The sequence below is a fragment of the Capricornis sumatraensis genome, chromosome 10 (assembly GCF_032405125.1).
Source record: "Capricornis sumatraensis isolate serow.1 chromosome 10, serow.2, whole genome shotgun sequence".
NCBI lineage: Eukaryota > Metazoa > Chordata > Mammalia > Artiodactyla > Bovidae > Capricornis > Capricornis sumatraensis.
The window spans coordinates 19,834,280-19,862,139 of record NC_091078.1 but is presented as its reverse complement, the minus strand read 5'-3'; the positions used below and the strand labels follow the sequence as shown (position 1 = coordinate 19,862,139).

The following is a 27,860-nucleotide window of genomic DNA, read 5'->3' as shown; positions in this document are numbered from 1 at the left end:
AGTCAGTCAGGGAACCGCCTGTCACATGACAGGAGGGCGCGGAGGACTTGGGGAGCCTCGGTCCGCCCTGGCCCCGCCCCCTTGAGGCCGTCGCAGTGACCCCGCCCCTCCGCCGTGGGGTGGAGCACGAGGCCCCTCCTCCAAACGGCCTCCCCTCGGAGGGCCAGTCTGGCCAGTAGGGCGGGGCGGGAGGCTCAGCGGGGCCCTGCTCTAGGGGAGGGCAGGAAAGGAAAGGACGGGTCACGTGCGGCCGGCGGCCTGAGGTCACGTGACGGGCGCCTGGGAGGAGGGAACTGGGGCTAGGAGTTCTCCTGAGGGAAGAGGCGTGAAGTGGGGGGGACGCGGCGGCGGCAGCGCTGACAATGGTGAGTGCACGGCGGCCCGCGCGCTCGCCCGCAGCCTTTGTCCCGGAGCGCGCGGCCGGACGGCCAACTGCGGGCCCGATGTCGCGGGGACGGCTTTTGGGAGCGGCAGGAGAGGGTAGGCGGGCAGGGGCGGGGAGCCGGGTTAGGCCTGTCTGGCCGCCGCGGGGCTAGGGAAGAGCGGGCTGCGCCGCTTCTTCCCGGTCTCGGCAAGGCCCGAGTACCTGCGGGTGACGAGGCGTTCTCCTGGCTATGTCGGAGCCTCTGCCAGCGTTCTTCGATCGGCTATAGGGGGCCGTGGCTGGTTACTCGGATCCCGCCTCTGCGGACCCGCCACCGCCTCCCCTTCCAAGGTAGCCAGACCTTCTGCTCCTGGGCAGCCTCGCTTCCTTTCAGATGGGGTGACCCAAGAGTCCCCCAGTTCCGGACTCGGTGGACTTGGTCACTCTCTTCTAGTGTTGATCAGGAGCTTGGTAAACTCCTTGAGTCTTTTTTTTTTTTCTTTTTAAACTAGCATATGGTGATAACCTGCGATTTCCTGACCCCAGGTTAGCCTTAACGTTGACACTTGTAGAATGAGCGAGAAAAAGAAAAGGACGTTGGAGGCGAGGACGTTTTTAAGTCAAAGGCAGTAGTTTCGTGCCCACTGGTTTAAACGTTGGCTCTCATTTCCTTCACCAAGCCATTTTGGAAACTTATCTCTTTGGGATGTTGAAATGGCCTAGGGAGCAGAGGAGGGAGGGAAGTCAGTACTTGCACCACAATTAGTGGGAAGCACAAGCGTGAGCACGATGGCTTTCAGCTTTGTGTGTGTTAGCGATTTCCTCTCGATTGGATCTCATTTGACTCATTTTATGGTAGTATTAATTTACTTGGTTCACTTAGCATGCATATGTTGAGCGCCTACTGTCTATTTTCCTTTAATAGTACCCTGGTTTCCCAGAGCTCACCCAGTTCCGTAATCTGCTTGAGACTTGACTTCAAGACTAAGCTAGGTTTATTTTTTGAAAAAGTTACATTTGATGAATACATTTTAAAGTCAGGAATCGAGTTGTTTTAAATTTAAAAAAGAAAAGGAGCACAGAAATGTTCATTCTTAAACTTCGAGCCCTTTTCTCTTTTTTTCATCAGCTATACTTAGGCGCTCCCAGGGGCTCTGAGCAAGACTGAATCAGCCCTTGCTCTCTTGTAGCTTGCAGGCAAGAAGGAGATAAACATTTGTGTGATTATTTGTTTAACGTGGAAACAAATAAAACAGCTGTGATAAGAAGGAAGTATTGGGGGGTGACCTTACTAGTCAGGGGGTTAGAGATGGCTTCTTTAATTGAATATAATTTGCAAAGGAAACGTAAAAGGCCTTCCTATTTTTTGCTTACATTTAATATTACTACTTTTAATGCATTATTTTCAAGAACAGTTTTTATTTTCAAGTTACTCGTGAAACAAATACAGTTGTAAAGCTTGGAAACACTGAAATAGGCACAAGTGTAATAATATATGTATGAAAATTTGCTGTTTCATTGCTCCAGAATGCACTAAGTTAATAAATTTTGAGAGCTTCTCTTCTGCCTCACCTTGAGTTGCTTTTCTTTACATTCAGAGGATGTAGTGAAATTTCTTCAGTGAGGGCTATAAAATTCGTCTTTTAACGTCCACTTGTAATTTTGCTAGATAGTAATGCTCAATGTTGGGTTACAAATTATGTGAAAAATCTTAAAGTTATTGATGTGAAGTTTAGGATACGATTAGAAAACTGTGAAAATAATTGTTCTAATATTTAATTAGTCATATATAGTGCCCTGTAGTTATTTAAAGGCTACCTAAGAGTTTTGATTTATAATTTCTAGTATTGCTCCTGAACATCCCATATTTTGAATACATACTTGAAGGTATCTTTTCTAAAAGATCTTGGCAGTCTTTCTCTTAAGATTTCAGAAGTGCCTCTTGTAATTTCAGCACAAGTGTGCATTAATATATCCTAACCTTCTTTACAGCTTTTATTCCTTTGCCTTGTAGTCTTCACCATTCTGACAATTCTGTATTTTTCCCTCTTTATATAAATCAGAAGTATTATCATTTGACTGTGAATAATTTTTAAAAGATTTAAATTTTGTAACTTTTTGTTTGAAATGATAGGATGTGCAAGAAGATGCACATCTTGAAATAAAAACTTTATTTGTTTAATTTTTGGCCACACAAGGTGACTTGTGGGATCTTAGATCCCTGACCAGGGATGGATCAAACCTGTGCCCTTGGCAGTGAAAGCGCTGAGTCCTAACCACTATTTATGAAATACTTCATGCATGCAGAAAATGATTGAGGACAACAGATAGTTTTTACATATTTTTAATGCCTAACAATTTTTAAGTTTTACATATGGTGTCAAAACAAGACTTATTGTTTACAATTACTAATTGTCCTTAGTTAATTGTGAAGTTTATGTACTTTTAAGTCTGTTTTATACCATTTTAATTAGTGGCAACTTTGACATTTTATATTTGAGTATTGATCTTTTAATATCAACTTTCAAATCCCAGTTCAGTTGTATATGTTAAGCATTATGTATGTGGGAAAAAGTAACCATAATATTTTGTTTCATAACAATTCTTATAGTTTTCAAATCTCATTTTTCCTGGAACTAACTCTAGGAAGTATTAAGGAGGAATAAAAAAATTTTTTTTTATTTTCCTGCTGCAGTTTTATGATTCAAATTTTGAGACTGACGTCTATTCTTTCATAATTGTTTCTCTCATGGCAGCTCCCCAGTACCTGCCGCCTTTGCTGGATCAGTGCTTTGCAGGTAGTTGATGATTAGTAAATATCAGCTGACTGATTTTGACCTGCTATACATTCTCATATTTGTAGCTCTTAGGAGAATGTATACCATTTTGAGCAAGTTGTGAGTTTAAAACTTGGGGTATGAAAGCTAACTAGGAAGGGACAAAACATCTTGTCAAAAGGAAAATTTGCTCTTTATATATTTGGAGTATGAGTACTAATCTGGTAATTCATTGAGTTGCTTTCTTGAAATTATAATCCTTTTGTTAATAAAGGATTAATAAAAATGAAGAAGCAGGAATTTTCCTTGTGGTCCAGTGGTTGGGACTCTGTGTTTTCACTGCCAAGGGCCCAGGTTTGATAACCAGGGTCCCACAAACAGTGTGCTGTAGCCAAAAAAAAAAAAAAACCCAAAAAACAAAGAAGCAAGCTCAGAATTTAGGAAAACGGTCTCCGTCCATCATATTAGTAGTATCACCCTGTGATCCGCATAGCCTTAGCAGGATTGTTAGCTTATTTGCCATTATCCTTCCTCCTGAGCACAGAACTGAGCCTTAACTCAAGCTCCTTGCTCTAGACTTCACTACTGCATCAATGCCAACTGCCTGGGGGAGGGCTGGTCTTACCAAACATGCTAAGTTTTAGCTCATTTCTTTTTTGTATCCATTTATTTTTTATTATCAGGACAGTATGTGTTTTACTCAAAATTAACAATCAACAAGTATTTGAATGCCTTCTATTAAATGCCACATGCTGCCCCTGGCCACTGAGTCTTCAATGTTGAGCAAAGGATAAGGTCTCTGTCCTCATGAAGTTTATAGTTCAGTTGGGGAGTCAGATACTCAGGAAGTACACAGATTATAATAAATGGGCTTCCCTGGTGGCTCAGATGGTAAAGAGTTTGCCTGCAATGCAGGAGACCTGGGTTGGGAAGATCCCATGGAGAGGGAAATGGCAACCCACTCCGGTACGCTTGCCTGGAAATTTTCATGGACAGAGAAACCTGGTGGGCTACAACCCATGGGGTTACAGAGTTGGACATGACTGAGTGACTAACATTTTTATAATAAATGATGAAGTAAACTTACGTGGTGTTGCACTTCCCAGATTTGGAGAATTCAGTTTTGATTAGGAAGTTAGGGAAGGCCTCTTTATGGAGGTGAGTCACAGTGAAAGGATGACTTTGTTAGGATAACTTGGTCTAGGACAAGAAGGAGCCTGGGCGTATTTGAGAGCTTGCATCACCTGAGTCTGGTGTGGCTGGAGGGATGAATAGAGCAAGATATGTATAGGTCATGTTATGGAATACATTGTGTATGTATATGTTTAAAATAGCATTTCATTAAAGTAAGTGTTAACTATAGACAAGTGCACAAATAAGTGTACAGCCTGATGAACTTTCACAAAGTCAATATACCTATGTGTTAAGCACTCAGATAAAACCAAACAGAACATTAATAGTACCCCAGTGCTTTCTTCCAACTACTTCCTGACTTCTAATACCACTATAATGTGCATCATGTTTTTTATTTTTTAATAAATGGAATAATACAGTGTATTTTTGTGTCTGGTCTCTTTCACTCAACGTGTATGTGAGATTCATCTTTGTTGTAATTCATTCCATTGCCCACTGTATGAATATAGATAAAAGTGTATGTGTCCATTTTCTCATTGATAAATATTTGGATTATTTCCTAAGTGGGCCTGTTGTGAACAATGATGTTATGAACATTCTTATATTGGTCTCCTGGTTTATATGTGTAAGTTTCTGTTTAGGGTAGATACCTAGGGGTATAATTGCTGGATCATTTATATATATATATATATCTTTAGCTTTACCAGATAATGCCAACTATTTTCTAAAGTAGTTGTTCCAATTTATACTGCCACCAGCATATTGAAGGATATGATTGGGTTTATTTATTTATTTATTTCTGTTGCACTGCACAGCATTCCAAATCTTAGTTCCCCAACCAAGGATCGAACCTGTGCCGGTGCAATGGAAGCGTGACATCCTAACCACTGGGCCTCCAAAGAAGTCCCCAGATTTATGTTTTTAAGAGAAAACTCTGTGTAAATTTTAAAAAAGACTAGAAAACTAGCTTTTATAGCAGGCAAAAAATAATCCACAACTATATGTGACATTGGAATAGCCAATGGATTCTGTATTATTTCCAGCTAATGTGTTTTGCCGTTCATAAGCAATTGATCTTTGTCTCTTTTACTTCTGTCATATTCAGGATTTACAGAACAAGGCTTATACACTTTGTTTAGAAAAATTAACATTTAATTAGTCTCCTCTATTAGAGCCAGTTTTATTTCAAGGGTTTACACAATGTAACATATCCTGTTCAGACTTACATAGCAGTAGGTTTTCCATAAGTAGTACATTGTAATAATTCATGAGTAATTGGGATTGTATGAGTTTCATTATAGCAATATAATGAAAGAACCTCAAAGATGTATAACTAAAGGTAACTTTTTTCAAATCCAGATGTTAAGTTAATTTTTTAGATTTTTGGTATATGTTAGAATTTGATTATTCATAGTGGTTACTTGTGGAAATGATTGAAATTATAGTGTTTCAATTTATTTAGTTTCAGGGGGACTGTTTATTTTATTGTGGTAGAAAACAAATTTATCTGCAATAAATTTTTAAGGGTACAGTGCAGCATTAGCTATATGCATATTGTATGATATTTATTTAGTTTTGATGCAGTATTTGGTATGAATTCTTACTTCATCCTGAATTCATAGGTTAACTTTAGGTTATAGGTAATCAAGTTTGAATTTTAAACTGTAGTGACTGACAAAACAATTGTGAGAATTTTTCTTTTATTTTAGAGTTTTCTTGGAGGATTTTTCGGTCCCATTTGTGAGATCGACGTTGTCCTTAATGATGGGGAAACCAGGAAAATGGCGGAAATGAAAACTGAAGATGGCAAAGTAGAAAAACACTATCTTTTCTATGATGGAGAATCTGTTTCAGGAAAGGTAAATATTTTGTTTGGAGAATTATCTAGTTGTAGAATATTAGAATTAGTCATGAAAGTGGCTTGTGCTGTATCTAAATTTGAATGATTTTATTAGAGATGGAAAATGTTTTTCAGAAGGTCAGCTGAAAGCTTTGATTCAACAGAACACTTGCAGGAAAGATTCTTATACTGAAATGGTTATGGGCAGAGTCTAAATTAAACTATGTGCAGAATTTTGTGTTTGTGACCATGTGAATCTGTTTAACATACAGCAGTTTCTACAGTGGGGCTGTGATCCACTCAAAGTTTGTTTCTCCTTTAATTGAGTTATGGAGACTGAGGATAATTCTCTAGTTCAGTTCAGTCGGTCAGTCATGTCTGACTCTTTGCGACCCCATGAACTGCAGCACACCAGGCCTCCCTGTCCATCACCAACTCCCAGAGTTCACTCAAACTCATGTCCATCGAGTCGGTGATGCCATCCAGCCATCTCATCCTCTGTCTCCTTCTCCTCCTGCCCCCAATCCCTCCCAGCATCAGAGTCTTTTCCAGTGAGTCAACTCTTCGCAAGAGGTGGCCAGAGTATTGGAGTTTCAGCTTCAGCATCAGTCCTTCCAATGAACCCCCAGGACTGATCTCCTTTAGGATGGACTGGTTGGATCTCCTTGCAGTCCAAGGGACTCTCAAGAGTCTTCTCCAGCACCACAGTTCAAAAGCATCAATTCTTTGGCGCTCAGCTTTCTTCACAGTCCAACTCTCACATCTATATATGACCACTGGAAAAACCATAGCCTTGACTAGACAATTCCTAAAAGTTTTTTTCTCATTCTTTATAGGTTATCAGTCTGTACTACTTTCCTTGTGTCTATTGATCTCATTTCTTGATACTCTGTAGAAGATTTAATCACATTTAGAATGTGTCCATGCTTGCTCAGATACATTTGTGATACCTTCTGTGGTTTAACTTTATCCCCCTTTTCCTTACCAAGGATTATTCTTATACCTTATGGAATATGATTACTACTCATTAATTTGTGATACTGAAGAATGGTAATATCCTAGATAAAATCAAATCATAAAATGTTTGAAAAAATTTTTCTAAATATAAAAGATTTAAAAATATTAAGAGTTTTTCTCTCCTGCTTGTTAAGGTAATACATATACATTGTAAACAGTTTGGGAAATAAAATAGTTATCTATAGTCCCATCATATGGAAATAACTCACTATTAAAATTTGAATGTGTTTCTTCCTAGTCTGTCTGCATTAGTTAATGTTTATGTATATGTAATATATTAAGCATACCTTTTCCCTACTGTTGGATATGTAACTAGTTTCTGTTTTTCAAATTGCTTGTAGTATATCCCCATATGTTTAGTAATACAGACATTTTATACATAAGTTTTTCTTCAGATTTCTGTAGGATAAGATTATTTCCTTTAGAATGAATTCCTAGGAGTGGCTGGACATGAATATTTGACATGAATATTTGAAGGGTATTGATACATGTTAACCTGGAAAATTTGCATGAAATCTCATGTTCACTTAATACCTTGTTTCACTCAGGGTAGAGCTGAATATGATCACTTTTTAACCTTTGCTATTTCTGTAGGCAAAAATGATACTATTCTTTGATAGCATTCTTTGGTTACTAGATAGGTTGAACTTAGGTTTACCAGCCGTTTTACTGCATCGTCTATTCTGGTCCTTTGCCACTTACTGGTGTCTTAGTGTTATATCTGAAATAAATGTTTTTCTTTTCTACTTTACTCTTCCTTTAAAATGATGGGGAGAAAGAGAAGAAATCTGAAAGAGAGTGACAAAATCATTAAAAGGATGGAACACATCAAACAAGTAAAGGAAATAGTGCTTGATCTATGGAAAAGATGAGTTGTTAATATGGTGGGATTAGAAGAGGTAGAAGGAAATGGCAACCCAGTCCAGTACTCTTGCCTGGAAAATTCCATGGATGGAGTAGCCTGGTGGGCTACAGTCCATGGGGTCCCAAAGAGTCGGACACGACTGAGTGACTTCACTTTGAGTAGAAGGGGTAGAGATACCAGTCTAGTTTTTCTAGGGAGAGACTGAACCTCAGATTTTCAAAATTTATAGACATAACACCACCAAAAACAAGTCTTACCACACTAGTCTAGGCTTTGTAAAATGTCTGAATATAGTTAAAAGATCATTTGGCTGGGGTTGGAAGATCTAGCCTTGGACTTTACCACTGTCTTGATAGGTACCTCTGGGCAGTCATTTAACTTTGTAGATCTCACATGTAAGTTGAGGTTGGACTAAATCATTGGTTTCCAAACTTTGTTATGCATTGTAGGAAGAATACTTCATGTATTAGAAAAAAAATCTTAGAGACTGGAAGACCTGACATCCTGCCTAGAGCAAGAATATTCCTGACATGTGAGCTGTCTATGTATACCTTTTTTTCCAGGTTTTTTCTAAGAGTAGTTTTAGATTTACATAAAATTGCGAGGGAGGTATAGAGATTTCCCATTATCGACATCAGCCCCTAGAATGGTACATTTTTGATCAAGGATGAACTTACATTGACACATTATAGTCATCCAAAGTTTGTAATTTATCTAAGGGTTCACTTGTGGTGATGTATATTCTATGGGTTTGGACAAATGTATAATGTATAATATATAATAATAATAATAATATACTCTACAAATGTTGTGTTTCCTTTTTGGTAGTGCTTTTTGTATCCTATTTAAGACATCTTTGCCTACCTTATGGGCATGAAGATATTCTCCTGTTCCTCCTATAATTTTAAGTAGTTTCATATTTCACATTTAGATTCTCTGTTTTTTGAAATTGATTTTGTCTTTATGACATAAGAGTCAAGGCTACTTATTATTTTTTTCCCCATATGGATATCTAATTGACCCAGGACATTTATTGAAAAAGCCATCCTTTCCACCACTGCATTGTAGCGTCACCTTTGTCAGTAACCAGAGGTTGTATGAGTCTGTTTCAGCCTCTCTGTTCTATTCCATTGTTTTATTTGTGATATATACTTTCTTTTATATTTAAAAAATATAGCTTTATTGAGTTATAATTCACATATCATAAATTTACCCTACTGAGTATATACAGTTAAGAGATTTTCACTACTTTTGCAGAGTTGTGCAGCTGTCATCACTAGCTAATTCCATAATGTTTTCATCACCGAGAAGAAACACCATAACATTAGCAGTCATTCACTTGGTGCCATATACTAAATGTTTGTGTCCTCATAAGATTTGTGTGTTAAACCCTAATCCTTAGTATGATGTACTTGTAGGTGGGGTGGGGCTGAGTGGAGGGGGAGGGGGAGAGGCTTTGGGAAATGATGAGGTCATAAGGGCTGTGCCCTCATGAATGGGATTAATGTCCTCAGAGAAATCTTGTGTGCACCTTCTGACATGTGAGGACATAGTGAAAAGGTAGCCTTCTGTGAACCAGAAAGCAAACTCTCCCAGACACCAAATCTGCTAGTGCTTTGATCTTGAACTTCACAGCTTCCAGAACTGTAAGCAGTAAATTTATGTTGTTTTTAAGCCACCTAGTCTGTTGTTTTTTGTTACAGCAGCCTGAGTGAACTAAGACACTTAGCATCCACTAATCTACAGATGTACTTTCTTTCTCTATGGATTTGGCCTATTCTGGACATTTCATATAAATAGAATCATACAACATGTGGCCTTTGTGTTTGGCTCCTTCACTTAGCATGATGTCTTCATGGTTTATTACTTTTAAGAAAATTTTTGGTCAAAAATATAGTAAAATTTGCTATTTTAACCCTTTTTAATGTATGTAATTCAGTAGCATTAATCACATTCACAATGTTGTGCAATCATCACCACTATTTTGAAATTTTTTCATCATCCCGAACAGAAACTTTGTGCTCATTGAACAATAGCTGTCCTCTTCCCTTTCCTCCCAGTCCATAGCTACCTCTAGCCTACTATTTTTCCCTGTAAATTTGCCAGTTCTGGGCTTCTTCTATTTCATATAAGTGGTTATACAAGGTCTGTCTTCTTGCGTCTGCCTCATTTCATGTAGCATGATGTTTTCAAAATTCTTTCATGTTTTAGCATTTATCAAAGCACGATTCTTTTTTATGGCTGAATGATGTTTTAGTAGCCCACCAGGCTCCTCCATCCATGGGATTCTCCAGGCAAGAATACTGGAGTGGGTTGCCATTTCCTTCTCCAGGGGATCTTCCCAACCCAGGTATTGAACCCAGGTCTCCTGCGTTGCGGGCAGACACTTTAACCTCTGAGCCACCAGGGAATTAAATACAATAGAATAAAATGTAATGAAATAAAAACTCTATTAAATGAAATAGAATAAAAGAGCCACTAAAATGCAAAGCTCTGGGGGAATTTAACCTTCTCACACAGGACAGAAGATTCTCCTGGTAAACCAGCAGGCTGGAAAGGGTTTCACAGAACTGAACAGAGAGCTTGAAGGGGCGTCTGCCGTTCTGACCACAGACCGCTATTGGTCTTTAAGGAACACGTTCAGCTTCTTATTGCTGGCTGGTCTGACTGGACCTCTCATGGGAATGGGCTGTGATAAAGGAGGTGAGGTGGGGAGAGCTCTGCCTCCTGTAGAACTAACACCCAAAAAAGTTGTCCTTTTCATTATAGGGGACTGGAATGCAAAAGTAGGAAGTCAAGAAACACCTGGAGTAACAGGCAAATTTGGCCTTGAATGCGGAATGAAGCAGGGCAAAGACTAATAGAGTTTTGCCAAGAAAATGCACTGGTCATAGCAAACACCCTCTTCCAACAACACAAGAGAAGACTCTACACATGGACATCACCAGATGGTCAACACCGAAATCAGATTGATTATATTCTTTGCACCCAAAGATGGAGAAGCTCTATACAGTCAGCAAAAACAAGACTGGGAACTGACTGTGGCTCAGATCATGAACTCCTTACTGCCAAATTCAGACTTAAATTGAAGAAAGTAGGGAAAACCACTAGAACATTTAGGTATGACCTAAATCAAATCCCTTATGATTATACAGTGGAAGTGAGAAATAGATTTAAGGGACTAGATCTGATAGATAGAGTACCTGATGAACTATGGAATAAGGTTCGTGACATTGTACAGGAGACAGGGATCAAGACCATCCCCATGGAAAAGAAATGCAAAAAGCAAGATGGCTGTCTGGGGAGGCCTTACAAATAGCTGTGAAACGAAGAGAAGTGAAAAGCAAAGGAGAAAAGGAAAGATATAAGCATCTGAATGCAGAGTTCCAAAGAATAGCAAGAAGAGATAAGAAAGCCTTCTTCAGTGATCAGTGCAAAGAAATAGAGGAAAACAACAGAATGGGAAAGACTAGAGATCTCTTCAAGAAAATTAGAGATACCAAGGGAACATTTCATGCAAAGATGGGCTCGATAAAGGACAGAAATGGTATGGACCTAAGAGAAGCAGAAGACATTAAGAAGAGGTGGCAAGAATACACAGAAGAACTGTACAAAAAAGATCTTCACAACCCGGATAATCACGATGGTGTGATCACTCATCTAAAGCCAGACATCCTGGAATGTGAAGTCAATTGGGCCTTAGAAAGCATCACTACGAACAAAGCTAGTGGAGGTGATGGAATTCCAGTTGAGCTGTTTCAAATCCTGAAAGATGATGCTGTGAAAGTGCTGCACTCAGTATGCCAGCAAATTTGGAAAACTCAGCAGTGGCCACAGGACTGGAAAAGGTCAGTTTTCATTCCAGTCCCAAAGAAAGGCAATGCCAAAGAATGCTCAAACTACCGAACAGTTGCCCTCATCTCACACGCTAGTAAAGTAATGCTCAAAATTCTCCAAGCCAGGCTTCAACAATATGTGAACCGTGACTTCCAGATGTTCAAGCTGGTTTTCGAAAAGGTGGAGGAACCAGAGATCAAATTGCCAACATCCGCTGGATCACCGAAAAAGCAAGAGAGTTCCAGAAAAACATCTATTTCTGCTTTATTGACTATGCCAAAGCCTTTGACTGTGTGGATCACAATAAACTGTGGAAAATTCTGAGAGAGATGGGAATACCAGACCACCTGACCTGCCTCTTGAGAAATCTGTATGCAGGTCAGGAAGCAACAGTTAGAACTGGACAACAGACTGGTTCCAACTAGGAAAAGGAGTGCGTCAAGGCTGTATATTGTCACCCTGCTTATTTAACTTCTGTGCAGAGTACATCATGAGAAACGCTGGACTGGAAGAAACACAAGCTGGAATCAAGATTGCCAGGAGAAATATCAATAACCTCAGATATGCAGATGACACCACCCTTATGGCAGAAAGTGAAGAGGAACTAAAAAGCCTCTTGATGAAAGTGAAAGAGGAGAATGAAATAGTTGGCTTAAAGCTCAACATTCAGAAAACGAAGATCATGGCATCTGGTCCCATCACTTCATGGGAAATAGATGGGGAAACAGTGGAAGCAGTGTCAGACTTTATTTTTTTGGGCTCCAAAATCACTGCAGATGGTGAGTGCAGCCATGAAATTAAAAGACGCTTACTCCTTGGAAGAAAAGTTATGACCAGCCTAGACAGCATATTCAAAAGCAGAGACATTACTTTGCTGACTAAGGTCTGTCTAGTCAAGGCTATGGTTTTTCCAATGGTCATGTATGGATGTGAGAGTTGGACTGTGGAGGGAAGGCTGAGCGCCGAAGAATTGATGATCTTGAACTGTGGTGTTGGAGAAGACTCTTGAGAGTCCCTTGGACTGCACGGAGATCCAACCAGTCCATTCTGAAGGAGATCAGCCCTGGGATTTCTTTGGAAGGAATGATGCTAAAGCTGAAACTCCAGTATTTTGGCCACCTCACGCGAAGAGTTGACTCATTGGAAAAGACTCTGATGCTGGGAGGGATTGGGGGCAGGAGGAGAAGGGGACGTCAGAGGATGAGAATGGCTGGATGGCATCACTGACTCGACGGACGTGAGTTTGGGTGAACTCCGGGAGTTGGTGATGGACAGGGAGGCCTGGCATGCTGCGATTCATGGGGTCGCAAAGAGTCGGACACGACTGAGCGACTGAACTAACTGACTGACTGACTGTCTAGTATGTGGATGTACCTTTCTTCATCCTTCAGTTGACGACATTTCAGTTAAGTATACTTGGGTTTCTATTTATTGACTATTAAGAATATCTCTGTACATTTGTGTATACGTTTTTGTGTGACTGTGTTTTCTTTTCTCTGGAGTGTAGACTTAGGAATGGAATTGCTGGGTTATATGTTAACTTTCTGGAGAACTTCCAGACTTTTCCAGAGCAGCTGTGCCGTTTTATATTCTCTCCAGCAATGTATGAGTTGCAGTTTTTTCACCTTCTTGGCAATGTTTATTACTGTCTGATTATTTTTTGTGGGTGAAAAGTGGTCATATGGTTTTGCTTTGCATTCCCTTGAATGATGAATAATATTGAGCATCTTTTCATGTGCTTATTGCTGTCTGTATATCATCTATTCTTTCCCCATTGAACTGCCTTGGGACTCCTGTAGCATATACTTTTTAAACTTAATTGCTGTTTGTCAAGAAAAAAAATAAAAAAAAAGCTGCAAAGAAGGAAGCAAAATTACCCATAGAATTTTTCTTTTCTGTACTTTAAAAAATATAACTGGCATTATATTTGTATACAATTTGACCATGCATCCTACATGTAACATATCATGCACATCTTCCCACAGCATTAAAAATTCATTGACCTTAGTATTTTTATACTTTAATTATACTCCATCATGTGATATACTCCAATTTATTTACTTCTTTTTCTGACGTATTAATTTTGGAAGGTGAATAACTTAACTCACCCTGGTTATAGATGTAGAAGATATAAAAGCATGAATATTTTAATTACATAGTTTATAAACAGAAGTATTTGAACTTCATTTTGTTGGTTCTTGATTTCTATTGAGAAGCATTGTTTGAAAGAACCGCTTTTAAGAGTCACATTACCAGTATTTTTTACAGTAAAGAACAAACCTGGGAGTATATTTTTTTTTTTTGAATTTTAGCTAATCCTTAAATGGTTGAAATTTTGTTTTTAATATCTGTGTACTTTATATTTTGTCAAATTAAAATGTGTATTATTAAGGTTTCCATTTAGCAGATACAAATTTAGGGATTTTAGATTATATACTTAATTTCAAAAGTATGTAAGATGTATCATACTCAAAATTTAAATCTTTAGATATTCTATTTTTAGGATGAGCAGCAGACTCTGGGCAGTAACTGTTGCTTTTAATATCAAAAATTATAACAATATATGGTTGGTTGTAAAAGCTGAAAGTGATCTTTTAGGTCAGTTTTTGGAATTATTAATAACCTTTATATTAAAATGCTATTATAGAATTGTTTAACTATTTGACCAGAAAACGTATTTGAATAGTTGAAAGTTTTACCTTTTATTGATTCTTTGTAGTTCTCCAGCTCTAAAGAAACATTCCTTCCTAACAAAGCAGGTGCTTTAAATGTACATGTAAGTAATAAGTTCATTAGTGATTATATAGGAGTAAGTTTTATCTTCTCTGAAGCTATAAGATCATCATAATCTAAGTATGTGGTGGTTTCTCAGACTTCAGAAATGAACACCTGAAGTATTTATATATTATATTCATCTGGAAGGAATCTACTAGTAGGCCCACAAAGGATTGTTAACATCTCTTAAAATTTCATGTTTTGGCAGGTGAATGTAGCCTTTAAGCAACCTGGAAAGAGGCTAGAGCACCAAGGAATTAGAATTGAATTTGTAGGTCAAATTGGTGAGTTTTAAAATAGTACTACTTTTTTTTGTTGTTAACTGAGTTTGAAGAGAGTTTGATATGGCAGTTAAATAATTGAATTAGAGTTTAGCTTTATGGAAAGAAGGAATTGATTTTGCATAATAAAAGGATTTATTTTATAAACATTAAATAATCATGCTTCTTTTAATTATATTAAATGATATTTGCCTCATGCTGTCTTTACTTGTGATGAAATCTGATTATTAAAAGTGAAAGGGGTTATGTAAGCTAGCAGCCTTGAAAAATAATTCAAGTAAACTAGTTGACTCCCTGAAATGTCCATCTGCCTACGTTTTTCACCAGCTTTATTCACAATTAGCGGTGTCACCTTCATCCTTCACTTGCTAATTACTCATGCCATTGGCTTCCTAACTTAGTTTATACCTGTAGCCAGATTCACCTGTCAACAGAAAATTCCATGTGAAAAGGAAAGTTGCAATTTCTTCTTGACTTAGATCAACTTGTGTATGTTTCCATACATATATTTCTTGCTTTAGCAGGAGTTAAACTATATAAATCTTCGGGTACTGCAGATGCAGAAGGAGAAAAGAAAATAGATCCTAGCTTTCTAAGTTTTACTGTCTATTTTGAAAGTGTCAGAATTGGAATGGGTAGATGTTTGTTTAGGTATCTATTTTGGATGAGATTATACTTAAGGGGCAAATTATGGTAATTAACTGATAGTTGATTTTAGTCTTTTACATAGTATAGTTTTATCAGGGTAATATATTTGCCTAACTAAAGCAAAACAACAAAGCATTTTTTGTCTTGAAGGGAGGAAGTTCAAATAATTGCTGGAAATGTAGCAATTTAAACAGCTTCTTATTGGGCAAACCCTAACTACACTAAAGGATTGAATTCTTTCATAACAGAAATTTTCATTTTGCTATGCCACTTGAATTTTTTTGTGCCCATGTGGAGCAAAATAGGATAATGGAATTCAGATCATAGCTCTGGTATTTAAAGTGAAGGCAAATCCAAGTAATTCTTTTGATAAAAATTACTTGCTCTGGAAGTAGAAGTTTGGGTTTTGATGAGATGGATATCAAACATAATTGGTCTTTCTTTTCAAAATTTCTTAGAGCTTTTCAATGACAAGAGTAATACTCACGAATTTGTAAACCTAGTGAAAGAACTAGCCTTACCTGGAGAACTGACTCAGAGCAGAAGTTATGATTTTGAATTTATGCAAGTTGAAAAGCCATATGAATCTTACATCGGTGCCAATGTCCGCTTAAGGTATGAATTGATTTTGTCTACAGTTTATGATACACAAACCAGAAGGTAATGACTACTGTTGAATGTCCTAAACTTCTAATTATAATTTTGGACTGGAAGACTTAAGATTTTGAAAATTCTGTCAAATATATATATATATATATATATTTTTTTTTTTTTTTCTGGCTAATGCAGATCTGATGTAATAAGATCCTTCTATCAGATTTGTGCATATGTGTGCATGCGCACGCGTGCGTTCAGTCATGTGCAACTCTTCGTGACCCCATGAACTACAGCCTGCTGGCTTCTCTGTCCATGGAACTTTCTAGACAAGAATACCAGAGTGGGTTGCCATTTCCTACTCTAAAGGATCCTTCTGACCCAGGGATCGAACCTGCATCTCTTGGGTCTCCTGCATTGGCAGGCGGATTCTTTACCACTGTGCCACCTGGGAAGCCCTCTATAGGATTCAGAGGATCCCATTATAAGAAGTTTTAGTCATATACTTCCCTTGTATGTACCTCAGTTTCTTAGACACTTCATTTGTCTTGTAAATGGAATTACCCTCTAAATCCATTAGTTTCTCAATGAATCTCATTTAGTCTATGGTTAAGAAGTGATGTAGGAAAGGAAAGAAAAAAAGAATCGATCTAGAGAGATCTAAAAAGTATGTCCACTATTCTTAAAATTGAACTTTGTATTTTTTCCATGGTGAAGGCATTTATTTAAAAATGAAAACTTCTTCATGAAGTAAATGGAGTAAATTGATCCCTAAGGAATGTCACGAAGGAGAAAGCTGAAGTTTGCTTATTTGAAACACTGAGGTATCTCACAGGAGGTTTAACTTGTCCTCTCCATTAACTTTTGTAGGTATTTTCTTAAGGTGACAATAGTAAGAAGACTGACAGACTTGGTAAAAGAATATGATCTTATTGTTCACCAGCTTGCTACCTATCCTGATGTCAACAACTCTATTAAGATGGAAGTGGGCATTGAAGATTGTCTACACATTGAATTTGAGTATAATAAATCAAAGTAAGTACCTTTTACAAACAGATAAATGGTCAGGGAAAATTAAGAAATAAACCTTTTATGTCTTTGTAAATTGGTCAAAGAAAGGATAGAATCAACATTAATCTGATGTTAAGAGACCATCAGAATCTCCGAACTGAAAGAAACTTTAGAAGGATTTGGTTTTGTTTTAGTAGGAATTTGACTTGGTGCAGATGTCTTTCATATTCTATGCCTGGTAAGACTCTGCTTGGCCATTTTTTAATAGAAGATCTCACCATCTCAGAAGGCAGCTAATCCTGTAAATCTGTGAAAGTCTATCTTACTGTCTTGGCATCATTTCAGCTAGTCATCTCTTTAAAATAAGCAAAAATGCTCTTTTTTCTGACTACATGAACAATACCTTTTTATTATTAAAAAAATTGACAATGTAGAAAAGTCAAGGGAAATAAAAATACCACATATTTTCACCTTTATCACTCAACCACTATTAATATCCTTTTGTATAGCTTTCCATGGGAGGGGGTATATGCATTTATATATGTTGTGTTTTTTCAGAAATGGGCTCTTTAAATTTTATTTATTAATGTCTTTTTAAACTTTCACCAAAGTATATATCTAAAAATATTAATATTTTCTTAACATGTTCACATATCTAGTCAGTATTCATTTCCTTAAATGACTTATAAAAGTTTATGTCAGTATCCAAACAAGATTTGTTCAAATCCAGTGGATCCAAACTCACTTAACAAACACACTAATCAAAAAACATTTGGTTTTTGATACTTAAATCTGTTTTATGTTTTCCCTTTTATTTATTTTTTCATTAAAGTTTGTTTGTTGAAGAAATGAATGTTCATTATTTTATCCTCTTCCTGTGCACTCTTCTGGTATATGAATTTTTAAAAAATATACCTATTGTTGACTGTGCTGGCTCTTTGTTGCTGCGGGCAGGGTCTCCTCTCTAGTTGAGGTGTGTGGGCTTCTCATTGCAGTGGATTCTCTTGTTGTGGAGCACGGGCTTTATGGTGAGCATGCTTCAGTAGTTGGGACTCACAGGCTTAGTTGCCCCATAGCATGTGAGATGTTCCCAGACCAGGGATCAAACCTGTGTCCTATGGATTGCAAGGCAAATTATTAACCACTGGGAAGCCCTACATGATTTTTATTGCTTGTCATGTCCCAGTTTATATCACTGAAATTGTGATACACGTGTTCAGAGTCTTAAATTATATTGTTGATAAAATTATTAGTTTAGGACCTAAAACTTGTCACTGGAAGTCTCCCTTCAGAGAGACATAATTGCATTAGTCAACTCTTGGGATATTATCTTGAGATTCAAACCTACAGAAGGTCTCTTTGTGACCGGGTGATTTTTTTAACTGCAGTATTCTAGCACTTGGAGTACTAAACACCTGTATAAAGTTTTTAATGTTTGGAACATCTTCATATGCCAAACATTTTCAGGCATAAAAATCTTAATTTTCCTCGCTTAAGTTCTTTAGAAATGAAGTTGACCTCTAAATAGGTGACTAACAATTACTCTGGCTAATTTTTCCCTCTGAGGTTTATTGATGATGAAGTAAAAGTTTTTTTTCCTAATTTTTATAGTAAAATGATGAATACTCTTTTGAAAAAAAGGAACATTAAATACATGAATAGTCAGAATGGTATTCTTAAATAGTAATTATCCTACAGATATCCAATAAACAATAGTAATTATCCTACAGATATCTAATAAACCTTTTCAGGACATATTTCACTCTTTGTTTTGTAAATTGATATTTAGTAAGTGACAAATATTCTTTCCCTAAAGGTATCATTTAAAGGATGTGATTGTTGGAAAAATTTACTTCTTATTAGTAAGAATAAAAATCCAACATATGGAGTTACAACTGATTAAAAAAGAGATCACAGGAATTGGTAAGTTAAAGGGTTCCTGAATTGAAGTTCATTTTAGTTGAAATTTTAAAATCTTAAAATACTGTTTAAACTTAAATATCCACCTTGGATACTAACTTTGATACTTAATATTGCTGGCAGTGAGTTACTCATTTATGTTTTTAAAAATTAGTTTTTGAGTAGATAATTCACATGGTTCAAAAATAAAATGTGAATGATTATACAGTAAAAAGTATCCTATTTATGTATCCCAGCTACTCATAGGTGATAAAAGTTTTAAAATCATTTAAACGTTTATTCATACACATGCAAGTGCCTCTTTATTACACCCTTCCTTTTAGTCAAGTGGTTATGTACAGTGCATGCGTTAGAGACACTTCACTTAATAATATCATTTCACATGTGTTGGCTTATATGCAAAATAAAATCTTAGAAGTGGAATTGCTGTTTCCAAGGATATATTCATTTGTAATTTTGATTAATATTATCAGTTTGTCCTCTTTATGGACTGTACCAAATTGTATTACTACCAGCAATGAATGTAGGAAGGTGCCGTTTTTTCCATGTGTTCTCATAAGCACAATGTTATAAAACTTTAGCTGATCTCATGGGAGCGGGGAAAAGGTTCCCCATTGTAGTTTTGATTCATTTTTCTCATTTGAGTGAGGATGAGTATCTTTTCACGTGTATAAAAGCCATTTGTATTTCTTTCCTATAAACTGCCTATCCATATCCTTTGCCCCATCTCTATTGGATTATTAGTCTTTTCCTTTTGAAGTGTAGAAACTCTATATATTAGAGAAATCAACCCCATTTTCTGTATTAAGAGCAGCAAAATTTCCCATTTGTCTTGCTTGTGGTAGTTTTTACCATGTAGAAGTTCTTGATGTTTGTGTAAGTCACATTGTCAGTTTTTCCTTTTATGGATTCTGGGTTTTGTACCACAGTGAGAAAGGCTTTTTTTACATTGAGGTTCTAAAAATAATCTTCTGTGCCTGATTCTACTAAAATAATACATTGTAGTTTAGGAATTTTGTTTAAAGTTTTAATTCATTTGGAATTTGGCCTGATGTAAGCAAGAAACAGCTATGGATCCAGCTATACTTTTCTCCAGATAGCTGACGAGTTACCCCAAATCATTTATTAGTTCATAACTGCTTTTTTTTTCATAACTGCTTTTTAATGTTCCTTTTTTTTTTGGCTGCACTATGGGGCTTCTGAGATCTCAGTTTCTTGACCAGGGATCAAACCCATGCCCCCTGTGGTGCAAGCGCAAAGTGTTAACCACTGGATCGCCAAGGAATTGCCTATTTTTTCCCCTAGTTTTAATTAGTATATAGATTTAATTTGTTCCCTCTAATTTTCCTGGTTTTCTGCTAAAAAGAATTTTAGGCACCATTTTTTAAGGATTTATAATTGATAGTCATAAACATCTGTGATTTCTTAATCTCCATTTTTTACCTGCTAAAGTGATTTAAAGATATTAAAACCAAACTTCAGTTTCCCATTTGTTGTTTAAAAAAGTTATTTAAACATTTTTTTCTAGTTATAAAAATTATGTTTGGGTGTTCTAGAAAATTTTCAATAAGAAATAATTTGTACTCATAATCCAGAACAGATCTTAGTCTTTGCATGTTATATACTTTACAACATTGGGATCATTACTGTGTGTTTTGGTATACTTTTAAACTTGTATCATTGACTCTTCAAAAGAACTGTATGTCAATTAAGCATTCACTTTGATATTTTATCTCTGTTAAAGTTAACAAGAAAAGACATTTGGGTGTTACAGAGAAAGCTAGCATGTCAGTGCTCTGCTGTGCCTTCCTAGTTTCTGTTTCAGCAGATACTAGGAATGATGGAAGGAAGTCTGTGGAGACTTCCTTATTATTTCTGAGCCGTATACAGTTGACCTGTGAAGAACATGAGCTTTGAAATGCATGGGTCCACTTACAGTTGATTTTGTTTAGTAGTAGATTTTATGCTGCTTCGTGGTCTGCAGTTGGTTGAATCTGCATAGGAAGGAACTGTGGATACTGTGGACAGGGAGCAGTGGAGGATACAGAGCAGGGACTGTAAATTACATGCAGGTTTTCATGCGTGTACAGTGAAGCACTTCAGCCCCTGCAGTTTTTCAGGCGTCTACTGAATTACCTTTGAGGAGAAGGGAGTGAGACCTCAGTTGGGTGGCAAATAAGTGTGGATCAAGAAATAGAAAAGAATGATCAACATTTTCACAAAAGGGGGAAAGTCAGTTAGGACTAAAATAATATCAGAAAATAGGAAGAAGGTATAAGCCTGGAAATTCTAGCAATAGTTAAATTAATATCATTTACATTATTGCCCTAGGACCCAGTACCACAACAGAAACAGAAACAATCGCCAAATATGAAATAATGGATGGTGCACCAGTTAAAGGTAATCAACTTTTCTTTTACTTCTTTTGTGTTATAGGTAGTGCAGATAGCAGTGTTCATGGCAGTTTAGCTTGAAAGTATTTATTCACTGTGAATATGTGAATTCTTAAAATGTTTTTTACAATGATTTTTAAGATCATCTTTGTATAAATACTGAGGAGACTGTAGTAGTACTTTCTGGTTTGAAATAAGGTTTAATTTTTTACTCAGCTTAAATTTAGAATTTAGGAAAGACATTGATGTATATCTGTTCCCTAGTTCTGAATTTATAATATTTTGTCTTCTGTTACAAGAGTTTCTCTCTGTAAATCTTTTTTTACTCATGCTGAACATAAGGTACAGTATAGCTGGGCATTTATTCTGTGGGATTTTGGAATTCTATATAGCCCCCAAGAAAATAAGCAGCTCCCATACTAAATAATTTTCAGTATCTAAGATAATGAAGCCAGTACTTATTTTAAATTTATATCTTTGGCTTTTCTTACTCTGTTAGTAATTACTTCAAAAAGCAGTTAACCATTTATTGAGTGCCAACTATTGATGAGGCATTGTATTCTCAGGTGCTTAAAGTTCCCTTCCATATACACTTTGAGTTAGGTAGTGGTAGCCCTTATTTTATCCCTGAAACTGAGATGTAGAGGTTAAAAACTTGTTAGGGTAGGCAGAACTACCTCTACCCACTTAGATTTTCAGCTAGAATTGTTTAACAAAATTAAGAGAAAAACAGTTTATTAACGCATGCAGTGCATATCACGCAGGAGCATGAAAGTGAAGTCGCTCAGTTGCTCAGGAGCAGGCTACCAGGCTCCTCTGTCCATGGGATTTTCCAGGCAAGAGTACTGGAGTGGGTTGCCATTGTCTTCTCCTCATGCAGAAGAAACCTCAACAAAAAAGTAACTCAAAGCAGTGACTTAGCATTTCAGCTTATATAGCATCTTCAAAAGAACAGTAAATTTGGAGAGAAACGACTGGGCAAAGGAAAGCAGCTTAGGCTTCCAAGGGCACAGACTATGGGAAGGTAAATATGAGGGAGGAAACTAGCAGAGTAGGCTTGTTTGCAGATTCCTCTGGTGCCATCCCTGGGCTAAAGAGAGGGTGTCTCCAATAAAATAATCCTGCCTTTAGGCAGAATAGGGGAATTCTTTTTTGCTTTCACTGCTGCCTAATTGCCTTCAGCTCAGAAATAATTTTAATGTCAAAGAGGCACATTTTTTGGTGACATATTCTGGTTTCTTTCAAGAGCTAATCATTGCAAAGTTGGCGTTTGAGCCTGGGCGTTTCTGACTTCGAAACTCATGCCTGTGTACTTGTGTGTTATGCAACATTACTTAGTAAAATTCCAGCAGCCACAAATTTTTATGTAAAAGAAACCAGTTGTATATCCTCCCCCCCCCCCCCGCCCCCTGGTTACAGCTTAATTTTATTTGGTAAACAAAGGATAGTATACCCCCCAAGGCATGAGGGTGGGCTGACCCCTGAAGGAGTGGCCCCAACCCATCTGGTTCCCTCTTTTTGCACTTTTTGTCTCCTCCCTCCAGTCTGCCCTATATAAATTAGGGCTAGCACTCATCATTGATCAGGAACAGGGCATGTTTGTTTCACCTGAGGTTTCTCCTTTGTTCCCTTTCCATGCCGTCCGTTGTATATCTTTAAGGAAATAGATACACATAAGAAAAGTATTACATAAAAAGAATTCAAAACAGAATAGGCCAATAATTACTCTTAGGAAAAGAGAAGCCATCAAGTCACCAAAAATAGCAATCTTATTAGTAATAAGTATTCAAGAATTTATACACATGATGAGAAATGGCAAAATTCATGAAAGCTTGAAAGTAACAAAAGTGCTAGAGTAGAACTTAACTGCTGGCACTGTTTGAAGCTTTTACACATATTAGTTCATATAGTCCTTACAAATCCTTTATAAGATGGATATACTTGACTGGAGTTAGAATTCGAATCCAGGCATTTGACTTTAGAGCTGGTGGTTCTCAGCCAGGTGCACTTTTAACTCCCTCCTCCCCACGGGAAGTTTGGCAATGTCTGGAGACGTATTTGGTTGTCATATTTGGGGACTGTTAACTGGCATCTTATGGGCAGAGACCAGGAATGCCCTGAACTTCTTACAGTGTATATGACCTTACCCACAACATAGAATTATTAGGCCTAAAATGTCAGTAGTGTCAACACTAAGAAACTCTGGTCTAAAGTTTTTGTTATGCTCCCGTCTCAGGAGGAACTGAAGCGTTAGTGTCTTTATAATACTTAGTTTTAGGTGTTATGTAACTGTATTTGGTCATCCTTTAGAACTAAATAGAAATTGCTTTTCTTTCAGGTGAATCAATTCCAATAAGACTATTTTTAGCAGGATATGACCCAACTCCAACAATGAGAGATGTGAACAAAAAATTTTCAGTAAGGTACTTTTTGAATCTAGTCCTTGTTGATGAAGAAGATAGAAGGTACTTCAAGCAGCAGGTATGGTGCCACCTACATGATATTTTGTTCTGTGGTGGTTCTAAAAACACCTGGAAAGCACTCACTTTTCTAAGCTTTATTGTACTGAGCAAGTGGGGGTTTCTAAGTAAGTGAAAACACTGAAAGTGTGACACAGAAGTAAGGCATGAATGGATCTCTGTCGTGATCAGTCTCCTTCCAGTCATTCTGCAGGACTCCAGGATGGGCTATAATTTGGCAGGGCTTCTATTTTTTTCTCTTGAAACTTTTGTTTTTTATAAAAACAAAATCTGCTATTTGTTTTTTTAAAGATTTCCTTTCATTTTTCATGACTGCATCCACTTGATGGATTTCAGTTTTCCATTTTTCCCTAATTAAACAATCCTCTTATAAATGTCTTTGAGATGACCCAAATCTATTACTTTTTAAAATATCTTTATCATAAAACTTGTTCTTATTTGAAAATCAATTAAAAGCTTTCAGTGAATTTTGAGTAAAGCCTGTGATTAGAATGGTCTTCTCTGTTCTTTATCAGAGTAATAAATATTTGAATGTCAGTTGAGTGTTCAAAGCTAAATTGGAAATTATTCTGGGGGGAAAAAAGAAAGCATTCTGTGCTGAGGACTGTGAAGAATATAAAAGCCACCTTTTTAAACAGAGTTTTTCCTTACAATTCTCATATTGCATATTTGTGGAAAAAGAAAAATTATATAATTAACAGAAAACTTAAATAATGGTTTGACAACAATTTGGAAGAGAGAAAACTTATTTTGCTAATGTTGCCATAATGCTATATAGTTAAACATAAGTGATTTATAACTTCAAATTAGATTATGTGAAATTTACAATTTTCAAATCAATTACATATTATGACCCTATTGAGTAGTATATGCCTGCCATGGTCATTCATTTAGATGTTTAAATTCTGCTATGTTGGTTAAAAAACAAACAGCCTGCCATGACTTCATGAAGCAAGTAATTTGAAGAATTTAGAAGATGGACCTCCCTGGTGGCTCAGTGATAAAGAATCTGCCTGCTGATGCAGTGTTTGGTCCCTGGTCTGGGAAGATCCCACATGCTGAGGAGCAGCTAAGCCTGTGTGCCACAACTATTGAGCCTGCTGTGCTCTAGAGCCCACGTGCCGCAACTACTGAAGCCCACATGCCCTATAGCCTGTGCTTCACACCAATAGAAGTCACCACAATGAGAAGCTGTATACAGCAACTAGAAAGGGCCTCCCTCCTAGCTTAGTTGGTAAAGAATCTGCCTGCAATGCAGGAGACTGGGGTTTGATCCCTGGGTCAAGAAGATCCCCTGGAGAAGGAAATGGCAACCCACTCCAGTATTCTTGCCTGGAGGAAATCCCATGGGCAGAGGAGCCTGGCGGGCTATAGTCCATGGGGTCACAAGAGTCGGACACGACTTAGCGGCTACACCACCACCACCTGCTCACTGAAACTTGAGAAAAAGGCTGCAGAGCAACAAAGACCAACCACAGCCAAAAATAAATTCAAATTATTATTTTTAAAAAAGAGTTTAGAAGAGCTCTCAGGATGGATTGGTTAGGGTAAGACAAGCAGAGGAATCGAAATTTGAAGAATATAAAGGGGAGGATGGAGGGAAAGTTTAATTTGAAGTGTGTCTAAAGGCAGAGAGTAACCCAGTTCGCTGGCTGGGTACTGGGACCTTGGTGGGGAAGAGTGATGTTAGTAAATCGGATAAAGGTTGTGGAGGGCCTTGAACACTGGGCTGGAGATTTATCCTGGAGGAACTGAGAGCTACTGAAGAGTCATCCAGCAGTGTTTTAGACGAGTCTGGCAGTGATGGGTAGGATGGGTTAAAAAAGGGTTTCAGGCAAGGGAGGGAGACCCATCTATTAGGAAGCTGAAATATTTAGTGACAAGGGCTTGAATTTGGATAAGGACAGGGGAAACAAACTAAACGACAGATTTTAGGAATTCTTTAAAGCAGTAGTAGCTAGACCTTTGTGTCAGTTTGGATTCATGGTGGGTAGTGTACATAGGTGTTGGTTGGAGGAGCAGAGTTGGCAGAAGGGGAGACCCATTATTAGAATTGAAAGAAAGTAGGTCCATCAGGAAAAGAGGAGAGCTTTTGTAGGGAAGAAGTTAGTTTTGTTATGGTTAAAATTGAAGTGTATTATTTCTGTGGTGAAAATTTAAGGCATAATACAAGAATATTAATTTGAGGATATTAATTTGTTATGCATTTGTTTTCTAGGAGATCATTTTGTGGAGAAAAGCTCCTGAAAAACTGAGGAAACAGAGAACAAACTTTCACCAGCGATTTGAATCACCAGAATCACAGGCATCTGCTGAGCAGCCTGAAATGTGAACTGAATGGGAGAAAAAAAAGAAGAAAAAAACCTCCTATATCCATTGAGATTTAGGTTTGGCAGGTTAAAGATGGTTGCAGCGTGTAGGGCAGGGAAAAGGCCAAAACTCCATTTATGATAGTCTTCCTTTATCTTACAGTGCTGAATTTATTTTACGACATAACTGTTCTTCATGTATATACATTTTAAAAAGTGCTTTCTTTGAAACACTGGAACTTTCTTAAACTGCCGTTGTTTTTTTTTTTAATTTGTCTTTTTAACTGCACACTTTGATTTGATCATAAGCACTCAGATATACATCAGCATAAACATTATATTTTCATGTAAGTAGGTTGATATTTGTACTTGTGCTTTTTTTCTGCATAATGTTGATTATAAATTCTTTTCTTCTTTCTTATGCTAATGATTACCTCTTACTCTCTCTACATGCAAAAAAATTTGTGTTCAAATAAAATTAGAAAACCTGAGTGGCCCTTACAGCCTGCAAAGATTTAAAACATGGCATCTCAATATTTTTGAAAACTACATTAATGTTTTTCTATATGTGTTTGAGAAATGCATATGAGTGTTTCACTGTAGGTGCCTCTGAGCCATTCCATGGCTTCCTGAATTTCGTTCTCTTTGAAATCTTCTGTGGTATATTAAATTTTCCCCCTAAGGGATAATGTAGCATGTCATTGCAGCTTTTTTTGGGGCGGGGACCATATTAAGTAACCATTTTGCTACTGCTATCCAACAGGTACCACTGTTATGTTTTCTGCAGTGTGGAGTGGATTTTATGTTGGCAGTTTAGAATTTGTTAAAACTATATGATTGTTCCATAATACTTTGAAAAAAGTTTTTTTGATTTAAGGAATCTTTTTAGCACATGTACGCAAATATAAACTTTGTTGCAAACATTCTCTTTTCCGGAGAAAATTTGAGGATGAGGGCACTCAGAAGAACTGGTGAAGCATGTAGTTACCCAGATCTGGACAATTTCACATTTGTTAAATCAGAACCTTGACTAGTTCAAACTCAGATTTAAACTTCTTTGTCCATTATGTTTAAATTTTTTTAACATTAAACTCAAACATTGTTCAAAGCCTCTAAAAAAGAAGGTTGCAGTCATCTGTTTTTATGCTATGCATGGGGTCTGATCTCAGATACGCTAAATACGGGGCATAGGAACTAAAACCTGATGTATGAAACTACTTTCACTTATGGTTCATTGGTTTTTGTACCAATATTTTTTTATACACTTCAGTGCAAGTCTTGTCAGTTAACCTTACTTTATGAGTAAACTAAGTAACCCAAATTACATTTCTTTAAGCCTATTTTACTACTGTGGCTCTTTGAAAAATGGTTAGTAACCAACTTCTTAACTGGCAAAAAGTTCCAGTGCTGGAGCACTGGTTATAAATGTGGATATCTGTGAATGATAATGTTTTCCTTCATGTAAGTGCCTGTTCAGAGTTTCAGAATTTTAAAATGCCAAATATTTTCATGGTCACTTGCATGTAGTAATCTGGAAAATATTCAAAGAAAAATTGAAAACCAGTTGTATTTAACCAGTCTCAAATTGTGCAACCATGATGTATAATAAAGAATT

General features: G+C 37.1%; 1 protein-coding gene across 1 annotated transcript; it reads left to right on the top strand.

Annotated features, from left to right (window-relative positions):
• Positions 1-614: 614 nt before the first annotated feature.
• VPS26A (VPS26 retromer complex component A) lies at positions 615-27,860 on the top strand. The gene is given in 11 exon segments (XM_068981674.1): positions 615-650; positions 652-693; positions 695-715; positions 5,985-6,134; positions 14,818-14,893; positions 15,997-16,153; positions 17,003-17,167; positions 18,960-19,066; positions 21,395-21,463; positions 23,795-23,937; positions 26,155-27,860. Coding segments are annotated over 11 exon segments (1,080 nt in total). The 3' UTR covers positions 26,269-27,860.